At 36.3% G+C, this 27,769-nt stretch overlaps 2 protein-coding genes across 8 annotated transcripts; one reads left to right on the top strand and one right to left on the bottom strand.

Moving 5' to 3' along the window:
• Window positions 1-72: 72 nt before the first annotated feature.
• AP-1-2beta (adaptor protein complex 1/2, beta subunit) lies at window positions 73-10,703 on the top strand. 5 transcript variants are annotated; one of them, XM_085199105.1, is made up of 19 exons: window positions 73-90; window positions 509-677; window positions 859-1,029; window positions 1,573-1,599; window positions 3,015-3,212; window positions 3,410-3,527; window positions 3,937-4,127; window positions 4,643-4,825; window positions 5,230-5,412; window positions 5,825-6,019; window positions 6,328-6,420; window positions 6,748-6,869; window positions 7,110-7,300; window positions 7,460-7,551; window positions 8,051-8,155; window positions 8,431-8,572; window positions 8,929-9,046; window positions 9,579-9,705; window positions 10,057-10,703. In XM_085199105.1, exons 2-19 carry the CDS (start codon window positions 570-572, stop codon window positions 10,456-10,458), a joined length of 2,766 nt encoding a protein of 921 aa, XP_085055231.1. In that variant the 5' UTR covers window positions 73-90; window positions 509-569; the 3' UTR covers window positions 10,459-10,703. The 5 variants fall into 5 exon arrangements, with proteins under 5 accessions (XP_085055231.1, XP_085055225.1, XP_085055216.1 ...); XM_085199099.1 differs by having other exon boundaries at window positions 75-183; XM_085199090.1 differs by lacking the exon at window positions 73-90 and adding an exon at window positions 278-426.
• Window positions 10,704-11,144: 441 nt separating this feature from the next.
• Ptip (PAX transcription activation domain interacting protein) lies at window positions 11,145-27,136 on the bottom strand. 3 transcript variants are annotated; one of them, XM_085199051.1, is made up of 15 exons: window positions 26,930-27,136; window positions 24,316-26,841; window positions 23,582-23,758; window positions 23,386-23,490; window positions 22,904-22,979; window positions 21,396-21,571; window positions 20,997-21,087; window positions 20,744-20,873; window positions 20,090-20,186; window positions 19,626-19,766; window positions 18,928-19,296; window positions 13,976-14,128; window positions 13,525-13,603; window positions 12,714-12,960; window positions 11,145-12,297 (listed from the first exon to the last, which is right to left on the bottom strand). In XM_085199051.1, exons 1-15 carry the CDS (start codon window positions 27,023-27,025, stop codon window positions 11,733-11,735), a joined length of 5,028 nt encoding a protein of 1,675 aa, XP_085055177.1. In that variant the 5' UTR covers window positions 27,026-27,136; the 3' UTR covers window positions 11,145-11,732. The 3 variants fall into 3 exon arrangements, with proteins under 3 accessions (XP_085055177.1, XP_085055186.1, XP_085055195.1); XM_085199060.1 differs by having other exon boundaries at window positions 20,744-20,870; XM_085199069.1 differs by having other exon boundaries at window positions 23,582-23,749.
• Window positions 27,137-27,769: the final 633 nt, after the last annotated feature.

The following is a 27,769-nucleotide window of genomic DNA, read 5'->3' as shown; positions in this document are numbered from 1 at the left end:
ATGTGGGTAGATTTAGGTGAAAAAAAAAGACAATAAAAGCATTGGAATTGTGTCAAACAGTTGCTTGTAGGCGGAAGCCCTGATTGGAAGGTATCTAGTGTGTAGTGTTGTTCTTGAGTGATACATGTCACTTATTGTAATTATTACGTGGAACCTCTATCCGAGTACGTTAAAACATAGACGGTATTTATTACGACGAATTATTTTATATTAAGTCTCGTACATACTATAGTGTGTCACTCTAAAATATATTTTATCTGTATCGTCCAACTGTACTGTTACAGATAAGTAAGAACATTTATAAACGCCCCTTCAAATTGTAATACTGTCAAAAAATATTAAAAGTTTATTGGAATAGTGTAATCAGTATATTTGCCGATAATTTCCAATTCCTATACAATTTTTCTAAAAATCCACATTAGTAGTGTATGTTAGTAGTTTAGGATTATAGTTAGCCGTATTTATATCATTTCTACAAAATCTTGACGGCAGTATTGATTTTTCGTAGGTCACGGTAAATCGAAATAACATTTGAAAGAAGTTTATTCTTAAATCATTAAACAAGCAAAATGACCGATTCAAAATACTTTACAACTACAAAAAAGGGTGAAATATTTGAGCTTAAATCTGAACTTAATAGTGACAAAAAGGAGAAAAAGAAAGAGGCAGTCAAGAAGGTATGTTTCTTGTTACAACTGCTTGATTACTCATAACATTATACTATCTTTATATACCATCTTAGTATTTGATTCTAATCTATTTTGATATTTTTTTTTCTAAAGAGTCTTTTGTTTTATGTAGTATTGATGTTAACTGAAAGACTCTTCTAACTCTTCATATTTTACACATTTGTTTTAGGTGATAGCTTCTATGACTGTAGGCAAGGACGTGTCAGCTCTGTTCCCAGATGTAGTCAACTGTATGCAAACTGACAATTTAGAATTAAAGAAATTAGTCTACTTATATCTTATGAATTATGCTAAATCTCAGCCTGATATGGCCATAATGGCTGTCAATACATTTGTCAAGGTATGTATTGCTTGTTTATGTCCTATAAATTAAATTTAACTAGAATTAAGTCTTAAGGGGTTTCATTTTGCTTTTTTTACTAGCAATGTGCATGCTGACAGTTGAAAGTATGACAAAATACATTTTTAAGAGGTTTAGTTAGTAGCACAAGTTTTAGGAAAGATGTTTCATGCTCCGCATTAAGAAATGTGAAGCTTATGCAAAAATCTAAAAATATAGTGAAAAGTCTGAAATTTATCAAGACAAAGTTGCAAAATTGAAATCACTTATATATTTACTTTAATATTAAGAGTTTATATTATATCTAAGAACTTGTTTATTTAGATTGTCTTTTATTCAGAATCAACTTGCATATTTACAAACAACATTAAAACAAAAATATTTTACTATTAATACAAGTCCGATATTGTTAATAAATAAATGAAAAATAATACAAAAAAAACATAAATAATAAAAGAATGAGTAGTCTAGCTATCTGTGTGTGTGTGACGTGTCTTTTTTATCGTTTTAATGTCTACTGTACCATATTATGATGGGTGGAAGGATCTACCAACATACCAGCTTGTTAAGGTAAACAAATGATCCAAAGCAAATCAACTCATCCTTCTGTAGATTTACACATTTAATATGAAATAATAATAAAGTATTATTGTTAGCGACTTTTAAGTAGGGATGTTAAGGTTGTAATTTTTTGAGTTTTGAATCTGTATTTTTGGATAAGTTCACTTATGAATTTTGGGCAACTTCATATTCTTAATACACTCTGTTATTTACATTTTATGATACTTGTTGTTTCCTTTAAAAATGTAAAAAAAATTTAGACATCACTATTTTGTACTAAATGCTAGTATGTAGGCCTTTTAAACTCTGCACATATCTGAAATTATCCAAAATAGGTTTTAATTTTGGATATCTAATAGTTTCCATTTAGGTTACAAAGTTTTGGAACATCCCTGCTTTCAAGTATTGTGAATTATATTTGACAATTGACTTGTGCATGTATATGGCGATCATTTGCATGATAGCATAGAATATATTTTAAAGCATGAATGTGTAAATCTACATAATAATAAATTTAATATAATATTGGAACAGAAAGATAAATTAAGTAAATAAACCATGCATCATCAATAGAAGCACATTGGCTATTATTTTATAATCATATTTTTGTACTGTAGAACCTTGCTAATCTGATAGGCAGTTATGCACACCTCTATTTTATTAAGCTTTTATAAACAAATAGCTAAATAATATAACCGTTTTGCCTTTTAAAGATGCAATTTTTATTTTATTTGCTCTGCAGTTTTTTTTTTATATTTGTTATAATCATAATACTATAATTAAATTAAATTATTTATGTTACAGACATTGCTTACGTTACATAAAGTAGTATTAACAACTTGAACTAATAAATTTATAAGCTAATAACATTACATAAAAAAATTTAAAAGTATTATGATATTTCTAAACTAATAAAAAGTAAAATCAAATAAGCTAAAACATAAATAATTCCAAATTTGATAATAATTTATATATCATAAGTTGATATTTATATAGATGACATATTACATAATGATCACTTCATTAAAAAAATGGGCACCATGCCAAGCACCAGACAATCTTCACTCCCATAAAACATTGTGTAGTATGCTATAGAAAACCACAGTGTTTTAGTTGTGCCGTCATGAATGCTGCATCTGAATAGCAAGTTTCTACCGTATATGCTTATAGTCAAATTGCTTCAGTTGATATTAGTATGAAATAACATGAATGGATGAGGGTGATGAATCGCAAAAAGATGTTTTCATTGCTTTGCTTACAAATTATTGATTATAACTTCTGTTTTCTCAATGAAAAGTTTTATAATTGCTTAATTGCATTTAAATTTTTTATTTAGTTAACTTCAAAAATGCAATATATCACCTTCATTCCTTCATGTCTCCAAGTTCAAAGAGTTTTTTGTAGAATTACAAAATTTTCTAAAGGATTGTGAAGATTCGAACCCGTTGATTCGAGCGCTGGCCGTACGGACCATGGGTTGTATACGCGTGGACAAGATCACTGAGTACTTGTGCGAGCCGTTGCGCAAGTGTCTGAAGGACGAGGACCCTTACGTTAGGAAGACGGCGGCTGTGTGCGTCGCCAAGCTGTATGACATATCGCCGAGCATGGTGGAAGATCAGGTTAATGCTTAAAGAATTATATGTTATATGAGTTATAGCCGCCTTGGTGGCGCGTAGTGGCGCATGGGCGCAAGGTTGTGACTGTAACGCGACGTTTGTGGGTTCGATCTCGACTCGAGGGAATGAATTATTATTTGTTAATATTTTTATTTAAATAATTAATTTGTAGAAATATATATAAATTTTCGTATTTTCAGGGTTTCTTAGACCAATTGAAGGATTTACTAAGCGACTCCAACCCGATGGTAGTTGCAAACGCTGTCGCTGCTCTCTCAGAGATAAACGAAGCTAGTGTGTCTGGACAACCCCTTGTTGGTAAGTATATGCTTACCGTGATACAACATTTCATATTTTATTATATTTTTAATAGAAACAGTGGGGAACGGAGTGCCTTATAACTGAGTTCCCTCTGTCTACCCTGCTGTGTGCAGGATATTGCGTGATGCTGATTTATTTAAAATTAATGGAGTTAAGAGGCTAATTAAGAGCTTATTAAAGGTGTGGAGACTAAAAGAGTTCATTGTTTAATAAGCCTAGGTTTTTTGTAGTCTAGTCCAAAGTTAGCAGTACATTCAAATTTACCAAAATTACCAAGAATTGCACTTGCATACTTTTTCCCTTTCGTATATTTTTTCATTCTATTTTGCCGCCCCTTCGACATAAAAATAGCGATCCCTTTAGTATAACTACTTAGAGTTTACATTACAGTAATATAATTTTCCAGAAATGAACGCGCCAACAATCAACAAGCTGCTGACCGCGCTGAACGAATGCACGGAGTGGGGGCAGGTGTTCATCCTGGACGCGCTCTCCAACTACTCCCCCCGGGACTCGCGCGAGGCACACTCCATCTGCGAGAGGATCACCCCCCGCCTGGCCCACGCCAATGCGGCTGTTGTGCTGTCCGCTGTGAAGGTAGGGAAGTCAGCTTCGACCGCTTGGGATTATTGAAGAGAAACTATACTAAATATTTACATAAGTTGTGGTCTGTGTGTTATTCTTGGGGATGTTAATAAGGTGGTTTTAATGGGAGCAAAGCCAGAGTTGGAGTTTCTAAATTTTCGCACCGACTCCCACAAAGCGGAATCGGAACCCTAATTGGAACCGGAGTCGAGAGTAAAAACATATCTTCTTGAAATGCATTTTTTTTTTTCACTCTGGTAACAAGGCAATGTCTGGCGTTGAGTTCCCCCACTCGACACGCAATGCCTCTGTAGGCACACTTCCGTTCCCCAATTTTCCGTCAAATTCTGTAATTTGATGGAAAATTGGGGAACGGAAGTGTCTTAATAGGAACAGAGAGTCTCAACATTATGTTCCTTCTGCCTACACTGGTATGCGACAAAATGCGTTAAATTATTTATTTATAAAAAAAATTGTTGAAAATATTTACCTTGATGACATTCTAACCAAATTATATTACATTTCAGGTACTAATGAAACTAATGGAGATGCTGTCCGACGAGACTGAACTAGTCAGCACCCTCTCCCGTAAACTGGCACCGCCCCTCGTCACGTTGCTGAGCGCCGAGCCAGAAGTGCAGTACGTCGCCTTGAGGAATATCAACCTAGTGGTACAAAAGAGGCCGGATATATTGAAACATGAAATGAAGGTATTTTAAGACGTTTATTTTTGAGTTTTTCTTTTGTTATTATAAACGGTATAGGAAGTAAAATAAATTACATATTTTTATAAATTTATGTGACCCAAACTATTATTTTATTTTTTTGTTTAAAACTGTAATTATGATGCTGCTGTATATAGCTGCAATAAAAGATTATGAGAAAAAATCTACAATTAATTAAAACTATATTAAAATTTAACGATTTTTTTACGTAAACACCAGAGCGAAGAACATAAAAATATTAAACGTTTAATTTCCTCAAGTGAGAAACAAACCCGCAACCAGTCGCATTTACACGCCTGTATCTCTGCGCCACGACCGACCTCAACATAGATAAAAGTAATCGTACTAAATAAACACTAACTAACCACAACTTCTCAAACCTATTACAGGTGTTCTTCGTGAAATACAACGATCCTATATACGTGAAGTTGGAAAAACTAGACATTATGATACGTTTAGCCTCACAAGCGAACATAGCCCAGGTCCTCGGTGAGCTGAAGGAGTACGCGACGGAGGTGGACGTGGACTTCGTGAGGAAGGCTGTCAGGGCGATCGGCAGATGCGCTATTAAGGTATGAAGGTGGCTGTTCTTAGAGGACATGTAGGACTGATTTGTTGATGTTAGTAACAGTTAGCTTATATTTTTTTGTCTATATTTAACGATTTTTTTAAGGAATACTAATAATAGGATAATTCGACATTTAAGGTTATAATTGAAACAGTCTACTGTAGATTACATTGAATGAATTCACTTACTTTTCGATTGTTTTCATATATATCACAAATTTCATGTTGTACATATTTAATAGTTTTATTATTCTACTAATAATAAAAAAGAACTATTTCCCCCACATGGCAAAGTCGGTAAAGAGAACCTAGTGTCAAAACACTTCGTTCTTCTCGTAGCGGACCTTAACTATATGCTTTGTCGCAAGGAATTCTAGTAAAATAAAAAAGACATTGCAATATATATTTTTATTGCAGGTGGAACCATCAGCAGAACGTTGCGTATCGACACTGCTAGAACTAATCCAGACTAAAGTGAATTATGTGGTTCAGGAAGCCATTGTAGTTATCAAAGACATATTCAGAAAGTATCCCAACAAGTATGAGAGTATTATTAGTACTTTATGTGAGAATCTGGATACTTTGGATGAACCTGAAGCTAGAGCTTCTATGGTAAGATTTTTGTTTTATTATTACAGTGTAAATTTGATTTACCGGACTATTTAAGCGGATTAAGGAATATCTGCATAATCGAATGTATGAGAAATTAAGCATTGTACATAAATATGTGTACATAATTCTTAAAAAGAACCACCATTTTTATTTGTGTAATCTATTAGTACATTTGTAGTCTTTTTATTACTATTCCCTGTTCTTTTTGAGATTCTGTCTTTCAATCAACAACTTTACTCATATAGCACTATTCTGTACATACTTTCCAATAGCTATAGAAATATTTCATATGACTTTTTTTATATTAGGTATGGATTGTGGGTGAATATGCAGAACGTATCGACAACGCCGATGAACTATTGGACTCGTTCCTTGAAGGTTTCCACGATGAAAATGCACAAGTATGTTATAATTATAATTAAATAATTTAAAGTAAAGGGGACCTCCCCTGCCCTTCCAATACAGCTTCACGCTGTATCCCACGCATTAGGGTAGGCGGAGGGAATGTAGTGTTAAGACACTCCGTTCTCCACTTTCTGGAGGTATTGCGTTTTGAGTGGCGGAACACAACGCCGCGCTTTTGTCTTAACACCAGAGCGAAGAAATGAAAATATAAATTAAAATAAATATTGCATTTCCTTGAGTGGATATCGAACCCAGTCGATTTTACAGTCACACTTTGTGCCTGTCAACTCTCACACTCAGTCACACTCTTTCTGCACATACAGGTACAACTGCAGCTCCTAACAGCAGTGGTGAAGTTATTCCTCAAGCGCCCCGCGGATACTCAGGAGCTGGTACAGCATGTTCTGAGTCTCGCCACGCAAGATTCTGATAATCCTGATCTACGGTAAATATAAATTGAAACTAAACACAAAATAAATATCATCGTTCGGGATATTTATAAGTTCAATGGCGGAACGTAACTCGGCGCTTTGTTTTGCCAGAGCAAATAATACATTCCCCCCGAATATTAATCAAACCCGCAACCGTCGCGCTTACAGTTACACGCTGTCCCACTTTGTTACAATGACCTCATGTAGTTAATAAAAAATATAAATAATTTAAATAACCAATTTTTTTCTCGCAGTGACCGCGGTTTCATATACTGGCGTCTCCTCTCAACCGATCCGGCCGCTGCCAAGGAAGTGGTACTAGCTGATAAGCCTCTCATCAGTGAAGAGACCGACTTACTCGAGCCCACACTGTTAGATGAGCTGATCTGCCACATCAGCTCCTTGGCGTCTGTGTATCATAAACCACCTACTGCTTTTGTTGAAGGTAGGTTTACGTGAAGTAGTTTTCAGTAGAGGCCGTTATACGTTAATTTTTTTATTGTGTTAAATTGTAGAATATATTGTGACGTCACGTTAGATTTCCTGCAATATTTTTAATGTATATTTAAGTACTATTATTTATTATATGTTTTTGATTGAATAGGTCGCGGCGCCGGAGTTCGCAAGTCGTTGCCCGCCCGCGGCACTGTGCCTGAGGAGTCACAGCCACAACAACCCACTGTCATTCCTAACCAGGTATATTTAATGGTTATCTTTATACTTTACACAAAAAAAATATGCTTAATTATCTTTTGTATGCTACTAAAAAAAATTTAGATATTTTAAATGGTGGAGATATTCAGTGACTATGTCTAATAGAATGACTATATAAAAATAAATTAAAATGTAATTATAATCATTACTCTGAGAGAGCATTGAATTGCGTGAACAGTTAGAGACTGCTATTTTATCAAAATTGCTTCACCAAGTTGTCGTTTTCATGTTGTCTTGTGTTATTTTTAAAGGATAATAATCTTTTTCTTTTTTTTAATCTATTAGTGATCCCATCCATCCTATTCGGCCGCAAGAGACTAAATATATAGATATTTTACTATACTTTATTTTACATAGAAGTAAGTAAGTTGTAAAATTTTTTATCTGTCTGTTTGTACATCTTCGAATTACTGGATGGATTTGCCTTAAACTTTTGTTGGCTGTATTGCTATTAAGCTAACTTACACATTTTCTGATATAGGAATCTCTAATCGGTGACCTGCTATCCATGGACATCGGTGGTCCTCCCGCGCCCGCTGCGCCCGCGTCCAACCTCGACCTGCTCGCCGGTGGACTTGATGTTCTGGTATTGTATTCCTTTTGCTTTTTTTTCTATTGTTTAAGCTGTATCCTGATAAAACACTGTACTCCCCATTTTCAACTGTATTCTTGGAAGATTGCGTGTTGAGTTGTTGACTCAACGCCGCGCTTATACCTCGACAACTGAGCGAAGAAATGGAACATTTGATTTGATTTCCTCAAGTGGAAATCAAACTCACAACTAACAAACGATAATACAAACAAATAAACGATATTGTATGCTATGTATATATATTGCATCCTTTGCTTATATACCCACAGCTAGGTGGGCCGGAGCCGGCACCGGGTGCTGCCGGTGCTGCGGGGGGCAGCACGGGGCTGCTCGGGGACATCTTCGGCGCCGCGCCCCCCGCCTCCTACGCGCCTCCTAAACAGTGCTGGCTGCCCGCTGACAAGGGGAAAGGTATTTATTTATCGATATAGGTGGTATGATTGTATGATGTATGATTTCGTACCTCCAAAAGTAAAAAACGGGACTTTGTGCTCGTTTTGTTTGTATGTCTGTCCATCTACCAAGATATTTGTTTCTTAAAATTAGGGAAAGGGAAAATATCATGATAAAATTACTATCAAATTATAAAAATGAATAATCACTTTAATAATTATATTAAACCTTATTTGTAATGTACAAACAAGCACACTGACAAAGTTTAATGATTTTTTGTGTATGTTTAATATTATATATATTTTCAGTAAAATCAATAATTCTATGAAATTGAAACATTTTAAACTAATGATATAAATGTAATTAACCTACAGGTTTGGAGATCTGGGGTACATTCAGTCGTCAAAATGGCCAGGTCCGTATGGAGATGACGTTTGTAAACAAGGCTATGCAGGCGATGAGCGGTTTCGCGATACAACTTAATAAGAACAGGTTATTATATTATGTTTATAGTAGATTTTATGTGTCGCTACGTTACATCAAATATCGTACTTCTTTACATGGTCGTATGGAAATAACTAAGATTAGTGTATGGCATACGAGGATATACTAGGTGCAGGAGGTAGCTCTGATCAGGTACAGTGGGCTGCATCAAATAATTAATAAATTATGAAATAACGTAACTTAACTGACCACGTAAACGCGTCAGGTTATGGTTTTGAATCTCAATCGATGAAATAGGATATTTAATATTTTTGTTTCTTTGCTCTGGTGTCGGGCAAAACGCAACGTTGAGTTCCACCACTCAACACGCAACTTCTCTAGAAGTCAGCGGAAAGTGGGGAGGGAGTGCCTTAACACAAAGCTCCCCCTGCCTACCCAGCATGCATGAGACAGTGTGAAGCTGAAAAGGTATAAATAAAAATAGCATCATAATCAACAAAATTAATATTCCAATCACTTTGTTGATATAATCACCTATTTACAATATAATTATATAAAAGAAATTTATTAATCTGTCCAGTTTCGGCGTGTACCCTGGCGGCGCGCTGTCGGTCGGTGCGCTGGCGGCGGGCGCGCGCGCAGACGCACCCCTGCCACTAGCTGTGGCGGGGCCCGTGCAGAGGATGGATCCACTGAATAACTTACAGGTATGAATGAAAACAGGGTGTATTTTTTTTTCCTCTTTCTTTTGTGGTTTTTTTACTATGAAGTATTATATCTCCTGTTCGCTATCACATCGTTTCAGGGTTCTTTTATATTAAAATAATATATTGTGGCATTCACTTAAAAAGGTTTTGCTTCACTCATATATACATTACGTTCAACAAGACATGTCCACCCTGAAGTTAGCTGTAAATTAAATTAAAGGCTGCACAGATTTTATTTTACGTTTTTTCTTACAACTGACTATTATCGACTTACCAACTATATATAGCAACTTTAATTATTTTTGCTTCCTACTACTACTTACTTACTTAATAATATATTTTATCACCCAGGTGGCAGTAAAGAATAACATCGACGTGTTCTACTTCGCGTGTTTGATTCCCGCTCACGTCCTATTTACTGAGGACGGTCAGCTCGACAAACGCGTGTTCCTCACCACGTGGAAGGAAATACCAGCAGCAAATGAACTACAGCACTCCATATCTAACGTTCTGGGCACTGCCGATACCATAGCACAGAAAATGACATTAAATAATATTTTCACTATCGCCAAACGTAACGTCGAAGGACAGGACATGTTGTATCAGTCGCTGAAACTAGTTAATAATATATGGGTTCTTCTAGAATTGAAGTTACAGCCAGGCAACCCGGAGGCCACACTTAGTCTTAAATCACGTACTGTAGAGGTCGCCTCTTGCATATTCCAGGCCTACGAAGCAATTATCAAATCGTAATCTCATGTAAATTGTATATGTATATGTTGCTATCATGTTATTGAAGTATTCTTATATTATTATTAATATATAAGTTATTATGAGACTATATGATATGACTGTGAATTCCACTAGTTATACGAAAGTTTTTAGATTATAGTAGTTTTTTTCTATGTATCAGTTGCTCGTGGAGTTTTGTTTCGGCTCCGGAACGTATAGAGTTGTAAGAAATAAATATTATATTTAATAAATTTATGTTAACATTGTTTTTGGGTTTTTATATCGAATATTAAGTCCCAACATAGCAAAATTTTTAAGTGCTTTTAATCTAGACTCTTGGAACCTCTTTGACCGTGTTAGAAGAGTAATACATTGAGTAATCTATGTTCTAATAGAAGAAAAATTAAAATGCCAATTGATGAATGGAATTTTTTCGCTTACCCAATAATATTAATTGGAAAACATCATAATAATGTTAATTCATATATATCAATTTAATTAAAAACAAAAACAATGATCTAGAGTATTCTCTCTTCATAAAATAAAATACGGTATTTGATTAGACAAAAAAGGAACAAGTAATAAGGTTGGTAGAAAAGCCTCCGAAATTCTGGTTGATTTATGTTAATACAACAATGTATTCGAGATAAATTAAATTTAAATTAAATTAATTTGAATATTCTTTAAGTTTAAGACAAAAACATGACAATTTTCAAGTTCATTTAATAAATTTTACAATGCGGCTTAAACAACCACTAATTCATATGTATCTTCTCACTTATATAAAATAATATATAAATTCTCTCAAATTTCTTACCTAAAAAATATCTCTTTACTCTTAAAATTAACTTAATCCTATTAAAAATCATACTGTCTTGAAATCATAGCGTCAATAAATATTTGTTTTAGACAATGGAACAAAAAAACAATCAACTAGAGATTCAAAAGAAAACAAAAGTCAATAAGGCACAAGTAAATTTACACAATATAAAAACAATGCTTCAAAAATTAATCAAAAATACATATTGGTATGTTAATTCATGTAAATGGTCACTTCATAATTTACAAATATCTACAAAATCATTATTACATTTCATGTCGACATCAAATATACTCAGTTCCCCGCTTTCCGCCTAATTTTTGAGACATTGCGTGGCGAATTCAACGCCGAGCATTGTCTTATCACCAGAGCAAAGAAAACACATCCATTCCTCGAATGGAAATCGAACCCATCCACAACTGTCTTAATCAAACACAGTTCCACTGCGCCACGACAGCCTCAATAATCTAATAAATTAATCAATTTTAACAAGAAACTGTTCAATTTCAACTTTCTGTCTCATAATGGCAGAGAGCACCACCTCAGTGCTGCAAACCACATTTAAAGTCTTCTCCGACTGCAGCAAATAATACACCAAATGCAAATCATTGGGCACAGTCAGCACCAAGTAGCTAAACGGTTTCTGTGTGTGCATTTCTTGTATCGAAACGTAGGAACGACGATTCTTCTCCACTTTACCACCACATAGCTCTATCATCTCTGTCAAACCCGCTTTCGAGGGTTTCACGCAAGGAGTCAGGAAGAATGTTATTCCTTCAAATAACTTCTTCCTTTGCTCTCCACATAATAACACTTCGTCGACGTCGCATTTGAACGTTTTGTTGAACGTTTGATCGCGTAGGCCGTGTCTTGCCTCGTCTGCGAATTTATTGAGTCTCTGGCTTTCCAAGACCCACTCGGGGGTGAGGAGGTGCTTCACGGTGACCAGGCAAGTTATTAGCTTGCAGGTCCGCACCAGCTTCTCCATGACTAGGTGTGTTGCTTCGGACGCTGACGTTACTACAAGACCGCCAAGTTGTCTGGAAATTTAAAAAATAAACTGTTTGAGAAACTGCTACAAATACAGAATATATTCGTTTTAAGATTCCCATTAAAAAATACAATGCTATTATATAGTTATAATACGGAGAAACGATAACGAAATGATATTAATAATTTTTGATAAATAGAAGCAGGCTCTGGGATGAGTGAGGAGGTCCTTCAAAAATTCAAAACTCCGGTCCAACAAAAAATATTCCAAAAATTCAATAACAAAACAATACTGCCCACAATCGCCAACTTTTTAAAGAACATCATAGAACGCCTGAGAACAACAATCATATCAAGATATAAAGTTCAAAGAGTGGAGGGGACCTGGATGGACCTGGATGCTGCTGCTGCTCATATAAAAACCATCCCATAACGACAACAACGACGACGAAACAACAGTACTCACCTAACAACAGCCGCCAGCCTATTCAAGGTGTTCCCCTGCAGACCCGAGAACAGCACTCGCGGCGCCAGGTTGAGGGGCGGCGGCGCGGCCGGTGGCGCAGCGTGGGGGTGCGGCAGAGGGTGAGAGAGGGCGGTCGAGGCGGGGGGTGGGTCGAGGCGCGGGCGCTTAGCGCGCCGCGTGGTGGCGGCGCTGCGCTTGGCGCGCTCGTGAGACTCTTGGGTTATGTTGATTGGCATTTTCCAGGCGTCTGGAATGAAATAACAAAATATTTTAAAATTTGGTTCTAGTTTTCGAAATTAGGATCAAACTAGGAATTTGTCAAATAACTATAACGCTACTTTATATTAAAATACATTAAGGCAAGCAATATTGAAAGTTTAAACAAATTGTCTAAATTTTATATAATACTAGCGGACCCGGACGCGGCTACGCCTGCTTGAAATATAAGAATATAATTTCTATAGAAATATAATTTCAATCTAGATGAAATGCTAAAAGTGACTATTATATTTATTTTCATAAGGATGAATATCAAAATGACGCGGTAACGAACGCGGTCGCCTAGCGACGACGGTTGTTATTAACATGGCAGAATAAATTGCATGTCAAATTAGAAAGTATTTTAATTTATTAGTATATATGTGTAATGTAATATTATATAGCCTATAGCACTTCTGAAGAATGCAGCTTTCATACAAAACAAAAACAAAGTAAATCGGACCAGTAGATCCAGAGATCTTAGCGTTCAAACAAACAAACAAACAAACTCTTCCACTTTATTATATTATAGTATAGATAAATATCAACTTACTCATTAAGTGCGACACTAGACTATAATCCATTCTGAATGGACTCGCAAGGTTGAACTGCTGGTATTTTGCGTTTTCAATCTGAAAAAATTACATAAAATATGTATTCATTAAACTTACTAAATGTACTTAAATTTAACAAAGTTATAGATGGTTATAGCTATATTAGACAAATTTTAATTATTTTGTATCTTAAAATAAAAGAGGATAAGGTTGATAATTATGGTTTCTGAATAGTTAAATCTTGTATGATCTTAATTTGTTATCTTTGCAAACATTTTATCTATAATATATATGCCTTGAATTAATATAACAAATCACCACTCATTGTACCAATACTCAATTACCAATCATTGTAGGCGTGCGCATTTGTAAATGCAAAGTTGCACACATGTGTGTATATGTCCATACTTATACATGCACAGTTGCGCACATATATGTGTGTCTACGAACCTGCGCGAGCGCGGTCATGTTGCCCAGCAGCAAGTCGGTGAGCCAGGCGGCGCTCACGACGGGCACGCTCCACTCGCGCGCGCGCCTGTACTTGTGACCCTCCGCGCGCTTGCACACCAGCACCGTGTTGTCGCGGCTCATGTACGGCGTCAGCTATGACATAAAATACACATTACTACAAAAAAAAACGGGCACGAGCAACGGCATCTTCATTTTGCTTTTTTGCGCGGGTAGACGCAGAAGTGACTAGACGTATTTTTATTGCTCCTAATTTTTCTTGTTAATTAAAATAGTAATAAGTGTGCATATGTGTTAATAGTTTGATACGTGTGTTAAGTTGAACATTACTAAACTTTCTCACAAACTTTCTACACTAAATAAGTAAGAATGGTGACACCAGTGGACCAGCTTCTCAAGAGTATGGAGGAACTCTCCTCTATGTTTTCTACACGAATGGGCGAGTTTGAAAAAAACTTGTCTCAGCCGGGTTCTGCAGCAGCCGCTACCACCATAAAGGCTTTATCTACAGAATTTCACACCTTCAAGGCTTTTGTTTGGAAGACACTGAATTTACTAAAATCACAGGTGGAACTTGTTGTGCTTGGTATGGACCGCCTGGAGACACAGTCCAGACGAAAAGTTCTTCTTATGCATGGTGTAAAGGAGGACAAGGATGAAAACGTGATGCATAAAATAATTGAAGTGTTATCCGGCCAAATGAAGTTGTCGGACGTGAGGCCGGCAGCTATTGAATCTTGTCACAGACTGGGCGCTAAAAAGGACTCTCCTCGTCCCCTCCTCGTTAGATTTACTAGTCTGCAGGTCCGCTCCAACGTGTGGAGGGCTAAAACATCATTGAAGGGTTCTAAAATTACAATTACCGAATTTCTAACAAAATCACGCCAAGAGGCATTTGTAGCAGCTCGTAAGCATTTTGGAATCAATAAATGTTGGTCGGCTGATGGCATGATTATTATATTAATGCCAAATAAAGCCAAAAGTAAGATTTCTTCTCTATCTGAACTTAAACAGTTAATGCATCGATGTTCTGATATGAAATCAGCTGACGACAATTAAACTGGCCGGATGTGATTTGCTTCTACCAACGTAATTTCCTCGGTTTATACTTAATTGCTGATGCAATAACATATTTTGTTACGTATTTATATATTTTTTTATTTTGTAGGGTACATTCATGTTCTCGTAACATTCAATCTTAACACGTAATAATTTTGTTTTTTTTTTGTTCTGTACCATATGTAAGTTTATTTTTGATTGTTGGTATTATTTTTATTACGTCCCATTGTGTTTTTTTTTCCTTTTAGTTAATAGTTGTAAATGTAAAATGATAAAATTTTGTAATTTTTTTTCTTAGTGTTAATTTTGTATTCAGTCAACTTGTGCACATGGATCAAATTTAATTTTAATTTTTGTGTTATCTTTTTTTTTTATTATTTTATTTTTTTTTATTATAATATTTGTAACGTATATGTATATATATATATATATTATATACCTAAATTATGTTCATTGATGATGAATACTTTTCTTGCTCTAACAGTGATTATGACAGCGCTGAAAGTCAAAATCACTCTTCACTTTCTGATTCCGAACCACTTGTAGATAAATTGTCTAAGATTTTCAACAACCCGTCTAATACTTTTTCCTTGGTGCATATCAACGCTCAGAGCATTCCTGCTCATTACTCAGATCTTCTCGCATCCTTTAGCTCCGGCATAGTCGACTGTATTTGTATATCTGAGACCTGGTTAAACCCTTCCCTTTCCTCTGTTAGTTACAGTATCCCAGGTTATCAGCTATTTCGCAATGATCGTACTTTGCAAGGTGGCGGTGGGGTCGGTATCTACCTTCGCAACAACACTACTGCTCGTATTATTGCCTGCTCCCCCAATCAGTCGACAGGAACCCTAGAATATCTTTTTGTGGAAGTAACGTTAAACCATAAAAAAATTCTTTTAGGGACTTTATACTCCCCAAATGATAAAATCAACTATTTTAGTGCTTTAGAAGGTGTTCTGGAATATCTTTCACCTCAATACGAGCATGTAATCTGTACGGGCGATTTAAACACTTGTCTGTTAAAAAATGATACAAGATCTAATTTATTAAAAACTTTATATGATACCTACAACTTACACATTCTTCCGATGTCGTGTCCCACCCATTACTTTCCTAACTGTAGACCCTCTCTTATTGACCTCATCTCTGTCTCTAACCCTAATCTCGTTGTTTCTCATGGGCAAATGACAGCTCCATTCTCTTTTCATGATTTAATTTTTCTTACGTATAAATTCCGTCATCCCAAGGTTAGAGGTAAAATACTTTTCCAACGCAATTTTAAGCATATGGACCTTGAACGCTTAAGGGAGGATGTGAGAAACATCGACTGGTCACCCATAATGTCATCAACAAATATTGACAGTATGGTAAACTCCTTAACTACTGAACTGATTCGCATTTACGACAAACATGCCCCTGTGAGACCGGTTCGTATGAAGCATGCGCCTGCTCCCTGGCTAACACCTATTATTAAAAGAACGATGTGTAAACGTGATAGAGCTAAAACTAGAAATAAAAAATATCCTTGCCAACAAAACCTAGCTGCATACAAAAAATTGCGAAACATTTGCAACAGAATGTGTAGGGATGCTAAACGCCGATATATTCACACCACTATTCAGAATCTCAGTCAAGCTCAAGTTTGGAGATTCTTAGAGTCGTTCGGGGTAGGCAACACCAAGCATACTCATTCGGTATCATTGGATCTTCATGATTTAAATTCATCTTTTAGTACACCCCTATTAAATTTAAGTCCTTCAACTAAATCTGAAACACTGTCATTTTTATCTTCTACTGTCCTACCTGACTCTACATCTTTTTCTTTTAAAACTGTAACTGAAGCTGAAGTCAAGAAGTGTATCAAGTCCATATCCACTAAATCCTTTGGAAGTGACTGTATCAGCCTTGACATGATCCTTCCTGTGTTGGAATCCATTGCACCAGTGGTCACCCACATTATTAATTTCTCACTGACTTGTAATGTTTTTCCCGCACAATGGAAGTATGCTTATGTCATTCCTTTACCAAAAATCTCCAATCCCTCCAGCGTCACCGATTATCGTCCTATATCTATCCTTCCAATCCTATCCAAAGTCCTGGAATCCTTAGTAAATAATCAGCTGTACTCTTTCCTTTCCTTTAACAACCTACTGTGTCCTTACCAATCCGGTTTCCGATCCTTTCACAGCACGGTTAGTGCGTTGCTGAATATCACGGAGGACATTCGATGTGCTATGGATAACACCAAGCTCACTGTAATGGTACTGCTGGATTTCAGCAGCGCTTTTAACTGTGTTGATTTTGATATACTTCTGGGCTCTCTTCGTGCAGTTAACGTCTCTTCTGAAGCCTTAAGCTGGTTTCGCTCCTATCTCTTGGGTCGTCAGCAATGTGTAAAATCTAATGATGTCACATCGACGTGGTTAGATATCACTTGTGGCGTTCCTCAAGGCGGTGTTCTTTCTCCACTTCTATTTTCTGTTTTTATAAACAATATATCTAGAGTCATTTCTTCTCCCTACCATCTGTATGCGGATGATTTGCAATTATACCGGCATTGCTATGTTAGCGATTTGCCTGGGACTATTGCAGCTTTAAATAATGATCTCGCTGCTATTTTTACTTGGGCCGAATCTGTCGGACTGTTAGTAAATCCAGGTAAGTCACAAGCAATTATCATTGGAAGCAGCAAACTTAGACAAAAAATAAATTGGAACTCAATGCCGAAGATCCTGTATTCGGGAGTAGTAATCGAATATTGTAACAGAGTAAAAAATCTGGGCCTAATTTTTGACAGTAACATGTCCTGGGTACCGCATATTAATGATGTCAGCAAGCGCATGCATTTCTCCTTCCGTTCTCTTAAGCGTCTCCAATACTACCTACCTCATAAAACCAAAATTATGCTTGCACAATCTCTTCTCTTACCTATTCTCGACTACGCTGATGTGTGTTATTTGGATGTGACCGAGGAGCTGCTTAACAAATTAGAGCGACTCCAAAATCTTGCCATACGCTTTGTTTACGGTTTGCGTAAGTATGACCACGTCTCCGAATTTCGAACTCAGCTCAAATGGCTCCCAATTCGACTTCGCCGAGATATGCACATCCTGTCACTCCTTTTTAAGATCCTTAACTACCAGAATTTTCCTTGTTATCTTCGATCCCGCTTTGACGTTCTCCCTATCCCTACACGCTCAAGGAGGTCTGGTGTCATACCGACACTTAACGTACCTAAGAGCAACACCAAATTCCTTCAGAAATCCTTCTCTGTATACGCCGCATCCCTTTGGAACCAACTCCCTAAAACTATCCAGAAAAGCCCTTCCATAAAGTCCTTCAAATCCCAATTAAAACTACATCTTCTTGCATCGTTAGACAATTAACCTTTTTTTTAATATAGTGGTTACTTATAAAACCTTTCCTTATCTTATATAGTGAAGCTTAATTTTCTTTTTGTTCCTTTTTATATAGGTATATATACGTATATATTTAAGTTATAAAGAATATGTATTTATTATATAGTATATATGTATTTATATTTGGATGTTATAATATATTATTTATTTCGTATAACTATATTTATGTTTATTTATGTGTATGTCATGCCTAATTATTTATTTTCTTATATTTAATATTACTATTAGTTTTATTTTATGTTTTTTTTTGTTTTTGTCTTTCTCAATTTCCCTGCACTATCTTGTCTTTCCCGCTACTTTGCACTTATCCACTTCCACGGGTTGACTGGAAGAGATCTCTTCTAGAGATAAGTCCACCGTTGTGTATGTCTTTTCTTAATGTATGTTTTATTATGTGTGTTATTTAGTGCAATAAAGAATCTTATATATGTCTAACAAAAGTTTAGAACTGACCTTAGCCCCTATCTGTCTAATACAGCTCGCGAGCCGCCTTCTCTCATCTCTCCTCCACCCAGAGAGCGCGGCGCGGTGGTGTGCGGCGGGGCGCTCGGCGCGCGGGTGCAGTGCGTGGAAGGCGGGCAGGTGCAGCGCGTGCCACGGCGGCACCACGACGCGGCGTTCCAACGTGTCGGCCACCCAGTACGCCGTGACGCAGCGCTTGGCGTCCCGCAGAGCCTGCATTACCACGCCGTGACGCTGCGTCTCGCAGAGCACGTGTGTGACGCGCGCACAGTACCCGGACTCTACTTCGCCGCCGCGTCGCGTTATCGCTTCGGTCCAACGGGCCACGCGCTCCGCGCCTACGGATTGTTGATATTCTACCTGTTTATACAAAATATTGAAATATTATATATATATTACTTTTTTGCAGTGGGGCTGTTTTAGCTAATTTTGACGAAATTTCGGAGACATTAGGCAGCTTAACGCCGCGCTTTTTTTTGCCTTGACACCAGAGCGAATGTAATAATTATTATATTTGTACATATACTTATTTATTAATTATAATAAATTGAATCTAGTCTCATGGAGAGTGATTTGGTACTAGGATGAAGATTCCAGTTTATCACGGTCATTTGTAGGTTGTACTCCAGTATAAATCGACACGTTACCCGTAAATAAAATAACAAACAATAAAAATAATATACACTCACAATATGAAAAACACATCCGAGCAAGAATAAATCCGGCGGTAACTTCAAGTTAGGGTTATGTCCGTAGAACTGCGCCCGAGGCGGCGCCGCCCGGACCGCACCCGCATACACCTTGTTGCCGACCACGCCCGCACTGCCAGCCTGTACGTATACGTGTGTGTAAAATAATGTTAAATAAAAATATATATATTTTTGGTAGCTTCTCGCTGCTCCCGCAATAATCAGAATCAAGTGTAAGATACTCTGTGAAACTCTATTGAGTGGTGGAACTTTACGCTGCGTTTTGTCTTCCGGAGTGGAGAACTACGAACGACAGAATGCGGCGTTCAATGTCTTGAAAATTTGGCAATGCCTGGCGAAATGAGTGTCTTAAAAAGGTTCGCACGCCTACCCCACCACAACCGGGAGATGCAACGTTAAACTAAAAGAAAACCATATTTAATATAAAAATCCTCGTCACTCACCGGAGCCGGAACTTGGTGTGCGTGATGCGCAGGACCGAGTAGGAGGCGAGCGGGAGCGCGCACCGCACCGCCCGCCACGTGCGCCGCCGTCATTAACCTGATCATAAATTTGTTTTTAGTTACTATTATTAAAAAAATATATTATTATTAATATCTATATCTATTAAAAATCGTATTAAACAACTAAATAATACAAATTCACTATACAACGGTTTTCATTTGTAAGTTTAGAAAAAAGAAAATTATAAAGAGTAACAATGAGAATTATTTTCACTGCACTGTTTTGTTTTTCCCGATATCTTACACTTATTTACTACCACGTGTTGGCTGGAAGAGATCTCTTCTACAGAAAAGTTCACTGTTATAAAAGAAATTAGATTTTTTTTCGATTACATATGAATCTAGTGTGTGTGACTGTAAAGGCGACTGGTTGTGGATTCGATCCCCACTCGAGGAATATTAATTTAAATTAATGTTTCCATTTCTTCGCTCTGGTGTCGAGGCATAAGCGCGGCGTTGAGTTCCGCCACCCAACACGCAATGCCTTTACAATTCGACGGAAAGTGGGAAACTGAGTGTCTTAACACTAGGTTCCCTCTGCCTATCCTGCTGTGTGCAGGATACAGCGTGAAGCCGATTTTTTTTATTTAATACCTTAGCGTGCCGGCGGCGGAGGGTTCGTGGTCAGGCGGCGGCGCGGCACCCTGCAGCCGTATGGACAGCATGTTGGCGAGCGCCGTCTTCGTCTTGGGGTTCACTAGTAGGGCTCCCGCTGCCCCTGCTGCTGTTCAACAATTTTGAAATATATTTTTTTATTAGAAAAAAAATATACAAGAAAATAAAAAGCGGAAAAAATATTTAATCTTAGCTATCCGCTCTACTATGGTTTTTTATTTGTTTTTAATACCTTGTTGTTGTTCAGGAGTTGTAGGTGTTAACAAAGCGTCGACTTGCTGCTCTTGCAGTGGTGTTACAACGTGTTGCGTAACTGGAGCAACCTGGATTAAAAAGTTAAGAAAACCACTATAATTTAATTTTACACGTTTTTTTAGCTTCACGCTGTATCCCGTATATAGGAGGATAGACAGGCATGATAGGCAGGCGGGAATCTAGTATTAAACTCAATTCCGGCGCTCATCCTAATTTACGAGACATTGAGTGCAGAGGGGAGTAACTAAACGCCACGTATTCGTGCCAAAGAACCTTGGAAAAATAAAAACTTCATTTCTCATAGTGGGACTCGAACCCATATACACAACATGCACTCAGACACTACATCTAAAGCACAATATATTAAAGAAATAACCTGTTTAGCAGCAGCATGGTGGTGCGCAGCGTGGTCCCGCTGCGCCTGCAGCTGCTGCAAGCGCTGATACTGCTGTTGACGTTGCATTTGCTGCAATGGGGTTTCCCCTGACACCACCACCGAGCCCACATTGCCCACGCTGCCCACATTGCCCACCCCACCCGGCGAAGCACCTACTAAAAATATATAACCAAATAAATATTTTATTACTGTAGAAACTTATACGGTTTCGCGATTAACCGAATGCCTAACCGGTTAATCGAGTTCATAAAATTAATTATGGTGTAATAAAATTACTTTTCAATGCAAGAGATTATTTTAAATATATATTTATATGATATTCTGAAAAATTGATTGTTGAATTCAATTTAAATCTACTCTAGTATTACTTAGATCTGGTTATCAGTAGTAGTGAAATGTATTATTTATTGTTGTAATATAATTTAACATGCTAAAAAGTAATTTTCACAAATCATATTTATAAAAACTACCGCCACCATATTGGAATTGCTAGCTAACAACTAATATACTCTTACACTCGATGTATATGACCCATCACCAGAACTTATAATTTCAAAAGTGAAAAAAAAATTAAATAATCCGTCCACGCAAATTAATTTAACAATTTTCATATGTAAAACACAATATATTTGAATTTTAAGCAAGAAATATTTACTTACATTCTGTTTCTGGTGAACCCATCAGGTATTACACCACAACCAAACTAGTTTCTACCAAGTATACAAGAAAGACACTTCACTTTAAAAATATTTTTATTTATTTATAACAATATATCAAATTAACATATAAAAGTTTACTTATAAACCAAATATTGTTATAAGAACTAACATAAAATCGTATGAAAGTTATACTTTCTAACTCCAGACGATAAATACAAAATATTCAACGGTGTATTAGAATATGGGGTGGGCAACACATTGAAATTATAATTTGCCACTGTCGTCGGCCATCACTATGTATGAACCTTAATATGAATACCAAAACTTCTAACCTGACGCATTCCTTCACATCTCTTCAGATACCTAAAAATATATCTACAATGTGGTGAGGGGACCATATTATTTACATAGTTCTAATGTTTTCCATCATTTTATTTTTGTTGTTTTTGTATTAAAATTTAAATCTACGATTTATTCTTTAAATTTAATACTAAAAATAATAGAAAAAAGGACAAAAATGTGCAATAATAAAAGGTATTTGAATTAAAAGCAACAAACCTTATGATGAAAATCACATTAAACAATAGTTAGACACAACAAAGGTGAAAATTATATGTGCGTTATTGAATATAGATATTTATTGTAGTAGTAAAAAAAAAAAAAACATAATTTTACTAATAGTCTAGATTATCAGTAAACAATGGCAGGATTAAAATAAAATAAAATAAAAATACATATTATGGTTAGTTAAGGCAGTGCTAGGAAAAACAATGATATTGGGGCACTCTTACCACGCCAGAAACAAAAATTAAAAGTAAAAAGACTTACCAGGAGACTGCGGAGGCTGCGCCGGCGCCGCCGGTATGGTCGCCGTCCTGGCCCCTTGTTGTTGCAACCATTGCACCTAATGGGAGTTAAAATATTAAAAATAAATATTAAATCACTTTATATTTAAACAACAATAGAATATTATTAATTTCAGCTTCACACCGTGTTCCGTATATAGCATTGTAACTAGAGGGCACCAAGTATTTAGACACTCTATTCCTAGCTTTTGGCCCAATTTTTTACACAACTGGTCTCAATTTGTACATTAATATTTTTTCTGTCTTGATTAATGGAAAATTATTATGGATTGATGGAAAATTTTCTCAGAAATTCATACGAAAATATTGTTTTTGAACTTATCAGTTACCTTTGAAACTATGGCTTTAATGAGATAATTCAGGAGGATTTATTAATTATTATTAAAAAGTAGTCAATTTTTATAATTTTGAGGTTTTAATTTTAAATAAATAGATGTGTCTTACCTGTTGCTGTTGAGACAATCCTGGAGGTAGTTGACTGCGGATGAAAGTGACACTTTGAGGCCCTGGCGAAGGCGCCCCAGGAGATCCTGCCACTACACCTGATTGCTGGAATTATATAAAAATGTTATGTTATTATGAATATAACTAATAGTAAACAAAATTAACAATGAAAATAGAAGGAAAAAAAATTACATACCTGTTGCTGAGCCAAAGCAGCAGCCCGTTGCAACGACAGCTGCCGTCTCTTCTGCAATTGAGCTACGAACATTGCCCGTTGCTGGGGATCCATCTGCTGCAGCTGGGCATGCGTCTGCGCGTCCAGGTGTATCAGCTGCCTGCCGCCGCCGCCCGCCGTCCACGACACCTGCAACACCTTGATATTGAGGTCATATAGTTTAGTGTCAGTTCATTTTTTTAAATCATTTACTATAAACTATTATTGAAGATATATGTTTATTTTGTTTATGAAATAGTCAGGGATGTATTTTTACATAGATATATGTATGTAAGTATTACCTGTGCTGGAAATCGTAAACAAATACAACATAGGCAATACCTTGGCTTTGAGGTAATTTAATGCCTTTTTAGTGTTAAACAGTTAATATATTGATTTCAGTCCAAAATTAATTATAGATTTAAGCATTTTGTTATTGACTTAGAAAATAACTTCCTATTATTTAGAAAAATTTTATTATTTAGATATGGATGAATTTTTGCATTCATAGAGTAAGCTCTTAAGAAAGAAGTTGTAAATAAATAATGAGAATTATCTGTTATTTTAGAGGAACATATTTTCATTAAATATATATAAGATAATATATGCAAAAACTTCAATTCAATTTCAAAATCTATCTTATGAGATCTATCTCATAGCATTATAAAAAAAATATAAGAAGATATTTGGTTAGTACAAATAAAATGGGTTCTTACCCTTGGTCCAACTGCTCCGGGCTGGCCGATTTGTTGGCGTTGCTGCAAATACTGTTGTTGTTGCCATGAGACATTCTGTCCTCCTTGCACTATTTGCTGTCCCCCTGGTGACACTATCTGTTGACCACCACTGTGTGTTATAATCTGTTGGATTCCACCTGAGGACAATTGAGTGCCAGGCTGCGGAGACTGCGGCACCTGAGTCAAAACTTGCTGGTTCTGTCCTACCGTTTGCCCAATTATCTGCTGACCAGATTGAGTCACCAATTGTTGGGAAGATTGGGCTATCACCACTTGGTGCTGCTGGCCTTGCTGAGTGATCACATGTTGGCCACCCTGGGACAACACCTGCTGGCCACCCTGAGTAATGATCTGTTGTCCTCCTTGATTCACTAACTGACCCCCTTGGTGTACAATTTGGCTTTGTGATACAATTTGCTGGCCACCTTGCAGTGTCACTTGCTGATTCCCATGCACCAATATCTGTTGTTGGCCTGTATGCTGGTTTATCAGGACTTGCTGTGGAGCTTGGACTATCTGCTGTTGTCCTGAACTATTGAGAAGCTGCTGCTTTTGCACTAAAATTTGATGGTGTGTTTGGTTTATAGTTTGGCCTTGATTATTTATAGATTGTTGTAGTATTTGTTGTTGTCCTTGCTGAATACTGTGCTGCGGACTCAATTGTGGTTGCTGATTATTAATTAAAGCCTGCTGTTGTGTCTGCATAATTTGCTGTTGTAACAGAACTGGTGGATTCCGAGACTGTACCAAAGGACTCCTGATTATTTGGTGCTGCCCTTGGACATTTTGAACCATTTGTATATTCTGTTGTCTCCATGTACCTTGCATTGGTGCATTATTTCCTTGTTGGTTTTGAAGTGTTTGCTGAACTGTTTGAATTTGTTGTCCTATCACTGATTGTTGTGTAGTATTCCCTACAAGCTGGTTTAATTGCCCACCTTGTCCACTTTGAGCTTGAGATGATGATACTAAGCTTTGTTGATTAACAACACCCATATTAATGTTTTGTTGTTGATTTGTCAATGACTGAACATTTTGTTGTTGTAGAAGGCCTTGATTTTGGTTGGATATTTGTTGGCCAGAATTAATCAGCTGCTGCTGGTTCATCACCTGGGATTGTCCCATATTTTGATTTAGTTTAGCATTTTGTAAGCTTTGTTGAAGATTTTGAGTAGATTGAGCTAGTTGCTGGGCAATATTCTGCACAGCACTTTGTTGGCTCAAGGTTAAGCTTTGTTTCATCACCATATTCTGTTGGTTAAGTTGTGCTTGTTGCAAATTATTGGCACTTTGACTTAACATCTGACTAATATTCTCAATTTGTTGCTGCGCTGAACTCATTTGTGTATTTTGGTTCATATTCTGATTCTGTTGTATATGGTGTTGATTACTCTGGATGTGTTGCTGAATTTGATTAGATATATTTTGAGTCATTTGAGATGAAGACACATTAGGTTGGGCAAAACTTTGTTGGTTTTGCTGATTCCCAATTTTTTGTTGCAACATTTGCATTCTTAATTGGTGCTGTTGTAACAATTTTTGTTGTTGTATTTGTATAGCAGACAGGCCATGTGGTTGTTGCTGTTGTTGTTGTTGACTTTGATTATAATTTTGTTGTTGCATATTAATCTGCTGATTTTGATTCATTCCCGCTTGTGACACTGCTGAATTTTGTGCCATTTTCTGAATAAACTGTGTGTTTGCCTGACTGCTTTGAATTTGTAAGTTCTGTGTGACAATGCTTTGAGGTATAGATTTATTAATAATATTTTGTGTTGACATGGCAGTAGTGTAGCCCATAGAACTGACATTAGATGTTGCAGGTGCCGATGAGTTTGCAGCAGATGGTGGATGATTCCAGGGCATCCTTTGTTTCAACTTATCAAGCAATGCTTGTGTCTCATCTTTGTTTTCCGTCATATTTTGAGTAGGTACTTCATTCTTTGCAATACCTTCCTCAAAATCAAATCCAGTTATAGCACTTATTCGATCCATTGGTTTGGGAGGAGGCTGTGGCACTACAAGCAACTTAGGGTGAAATACCTCTGTCACAGCTTGTATTCTTGCGCGTAAGCTCTCGAGCACCCAATCAGGAGTGACAATTTTAATCTTTGAAAGTGTAAGTGCAGCACTATATTTCTTTCCTGATGCGGAACCACAAATTAAGTGTGTACACTGCGTGTCTAAATTTAGCTTCACTTTTCCACCATGATAAGTTATAATTGCAAATAACACTTTGGTATCACTGGGATTCACTTTAGACACACAAGCTGTAACATTTGAGAATATTTTATTCTTGCTGGGGAAGTAAGGCTTCGGATTTGCAAGCTTCTTTAGTCGAGCACACGCGAGAACCCAATTTTCAGTCACTGCAGGGATTTGATAGATGTCCTGAGCGTCATCGAGGTCTGTATCAGCGGCATTTGGACCACAAATTAGATGAGTGACATAGTCAGAAAAATATTTAGTGTTTTCCGCTCCTCCCGACTGAAGCAACTGCATAATCTGCAATTACAATAAAACAAGGGACCAGTTATACTACAATTCAATGTGTAAATAAAAATAAAAACAAGAATACATGTCAAAAACAAACCCTTTCCGAGACATCGCCAGAGAGGTAGTACTTGACATCCTTGAAAACTGGCTCTTGCAAAGTTAATGAATCTAAATCGTCGACAATCGTTACCATTTTCTATTTCAACAAAATTATAAAAATTTTAGTTTACATTAACATTGTTATTATGCTTTCTTTCAAATGCCGAAAACTAAAAACTTAAGCAAGAACGTCCATCATGAATGAAAATTATAATTTAGTATTACCATATAAAAAATTTAAGACTCTTTTTCGTCTTTAAGCTTATAATTTTTGCTATTCAAAAGAGGTAAATTATCAGATCAGATCCATTAAACAAAAATTTAACCTTAAACTTAAACTTTTTACCTTAATTAAATATTTTATATTAAATAAAATTGTAAAGAACTTTATTTTTTTATTTTCATTTAAAATATTTTTTATCTGTGCATACAACGGTGGATAATAATATGGCAAGTCTCTCGATTAAAAAGCCCGCGGAAATAAAACTTGTTAAGTTAAAAAATTACGTAGGTTTGTTGGATACTTCTACTTACTATATTATCCAATAAATTATGGTTCAATATTTAATTGGTTTGTGCTATTTATTGTCTATACAGACTTAAATTCAAATTTTTTAAGTTATTTATACTATAAACTTATTTCAGTTGTAAGAAACTTTTTGTTTATTTTACGTAATTCTCTTACGAAATAGATACGAGTATCAAATTCTACCTTATGAGTTTATGGTTGATTAATTTAGAATAATAATTGAAAAGCTTTGAATTAAATATGGGGAACGCAGTGTCTTAACACTAGGTTCCCTCTGTCTACCCTGCTGTGTGCGGGATACAGCGTGAA

The sequence above is a fragment of the Heliconius melpomene genome, chromosome 2 (assembly GCF_056956725.1).
Source record: "Heliconius melpomene rosina isolate 202511_hmr_F chromosome 2, ASM5695672v1, whole genome shotgun sequence".
NCBI lineage: Eukaryota > Metazoa > Arthropoda > Insecta > Lepidoptera > Nymphalidae > Heliconius > Heliconius melpomene.
The sequence above is the reverse complement of the archived record's forward strand: the minus strand, read 5'-3'. Positions and strand labels throughout refer to the sequence as shown.

What these genes read in the sequence shown, in the direction of transcription:
- AP-1-2beta (XM_085199105.1), top strand. Translation starts at nt 570, where the DNA reads ATGACCGATTCAAAATACTTTACAACTACAAAAAAGGGTGAAATATTT. An exon ending in TCTGATAATCCTGATCTACG is followed by an intron (nt 6,870 to 7,109) that starts GTAAATATAAAT and finishes TTTTTCTCGCAG; the next exon opens with TGACCGCGGTTTCATATACT. An exon ending in CCGGTGGACTTGATGTTCTG is followed by an intron (nt 8,156 to 8,430) that starts GTATTGTATTCC and finishes ATATACCCACAG; the next exon opens with CTAGGTGGGCCGGAGCCGGC.
- Ptip (XM_085199051.1), bottom strand. Translation starts at nt 27,025, where the DNA reads ATGGTAACGATTGTCGACGATTTAGATTCATTAACTTTGCAAGAGCCA. An exon ending in GATTGTCTCAACAGCAACAG is followed by an intron (nt 22,980 to 23,385) that starts GTAAGACACATC and finishes AACTCCCATTAG; the next exon opens with GTGCAATGGTTGCAACAACA. An exon ending in AGGCTGGCGGCTGTTGTTAG is followed by an intron (nt 12,298 to 12,713) that starts GTGAGTACTGTT and finishes TTAAATTTCCAG; the next exon opens with ACAACTTGGCGGTCTTGTAG.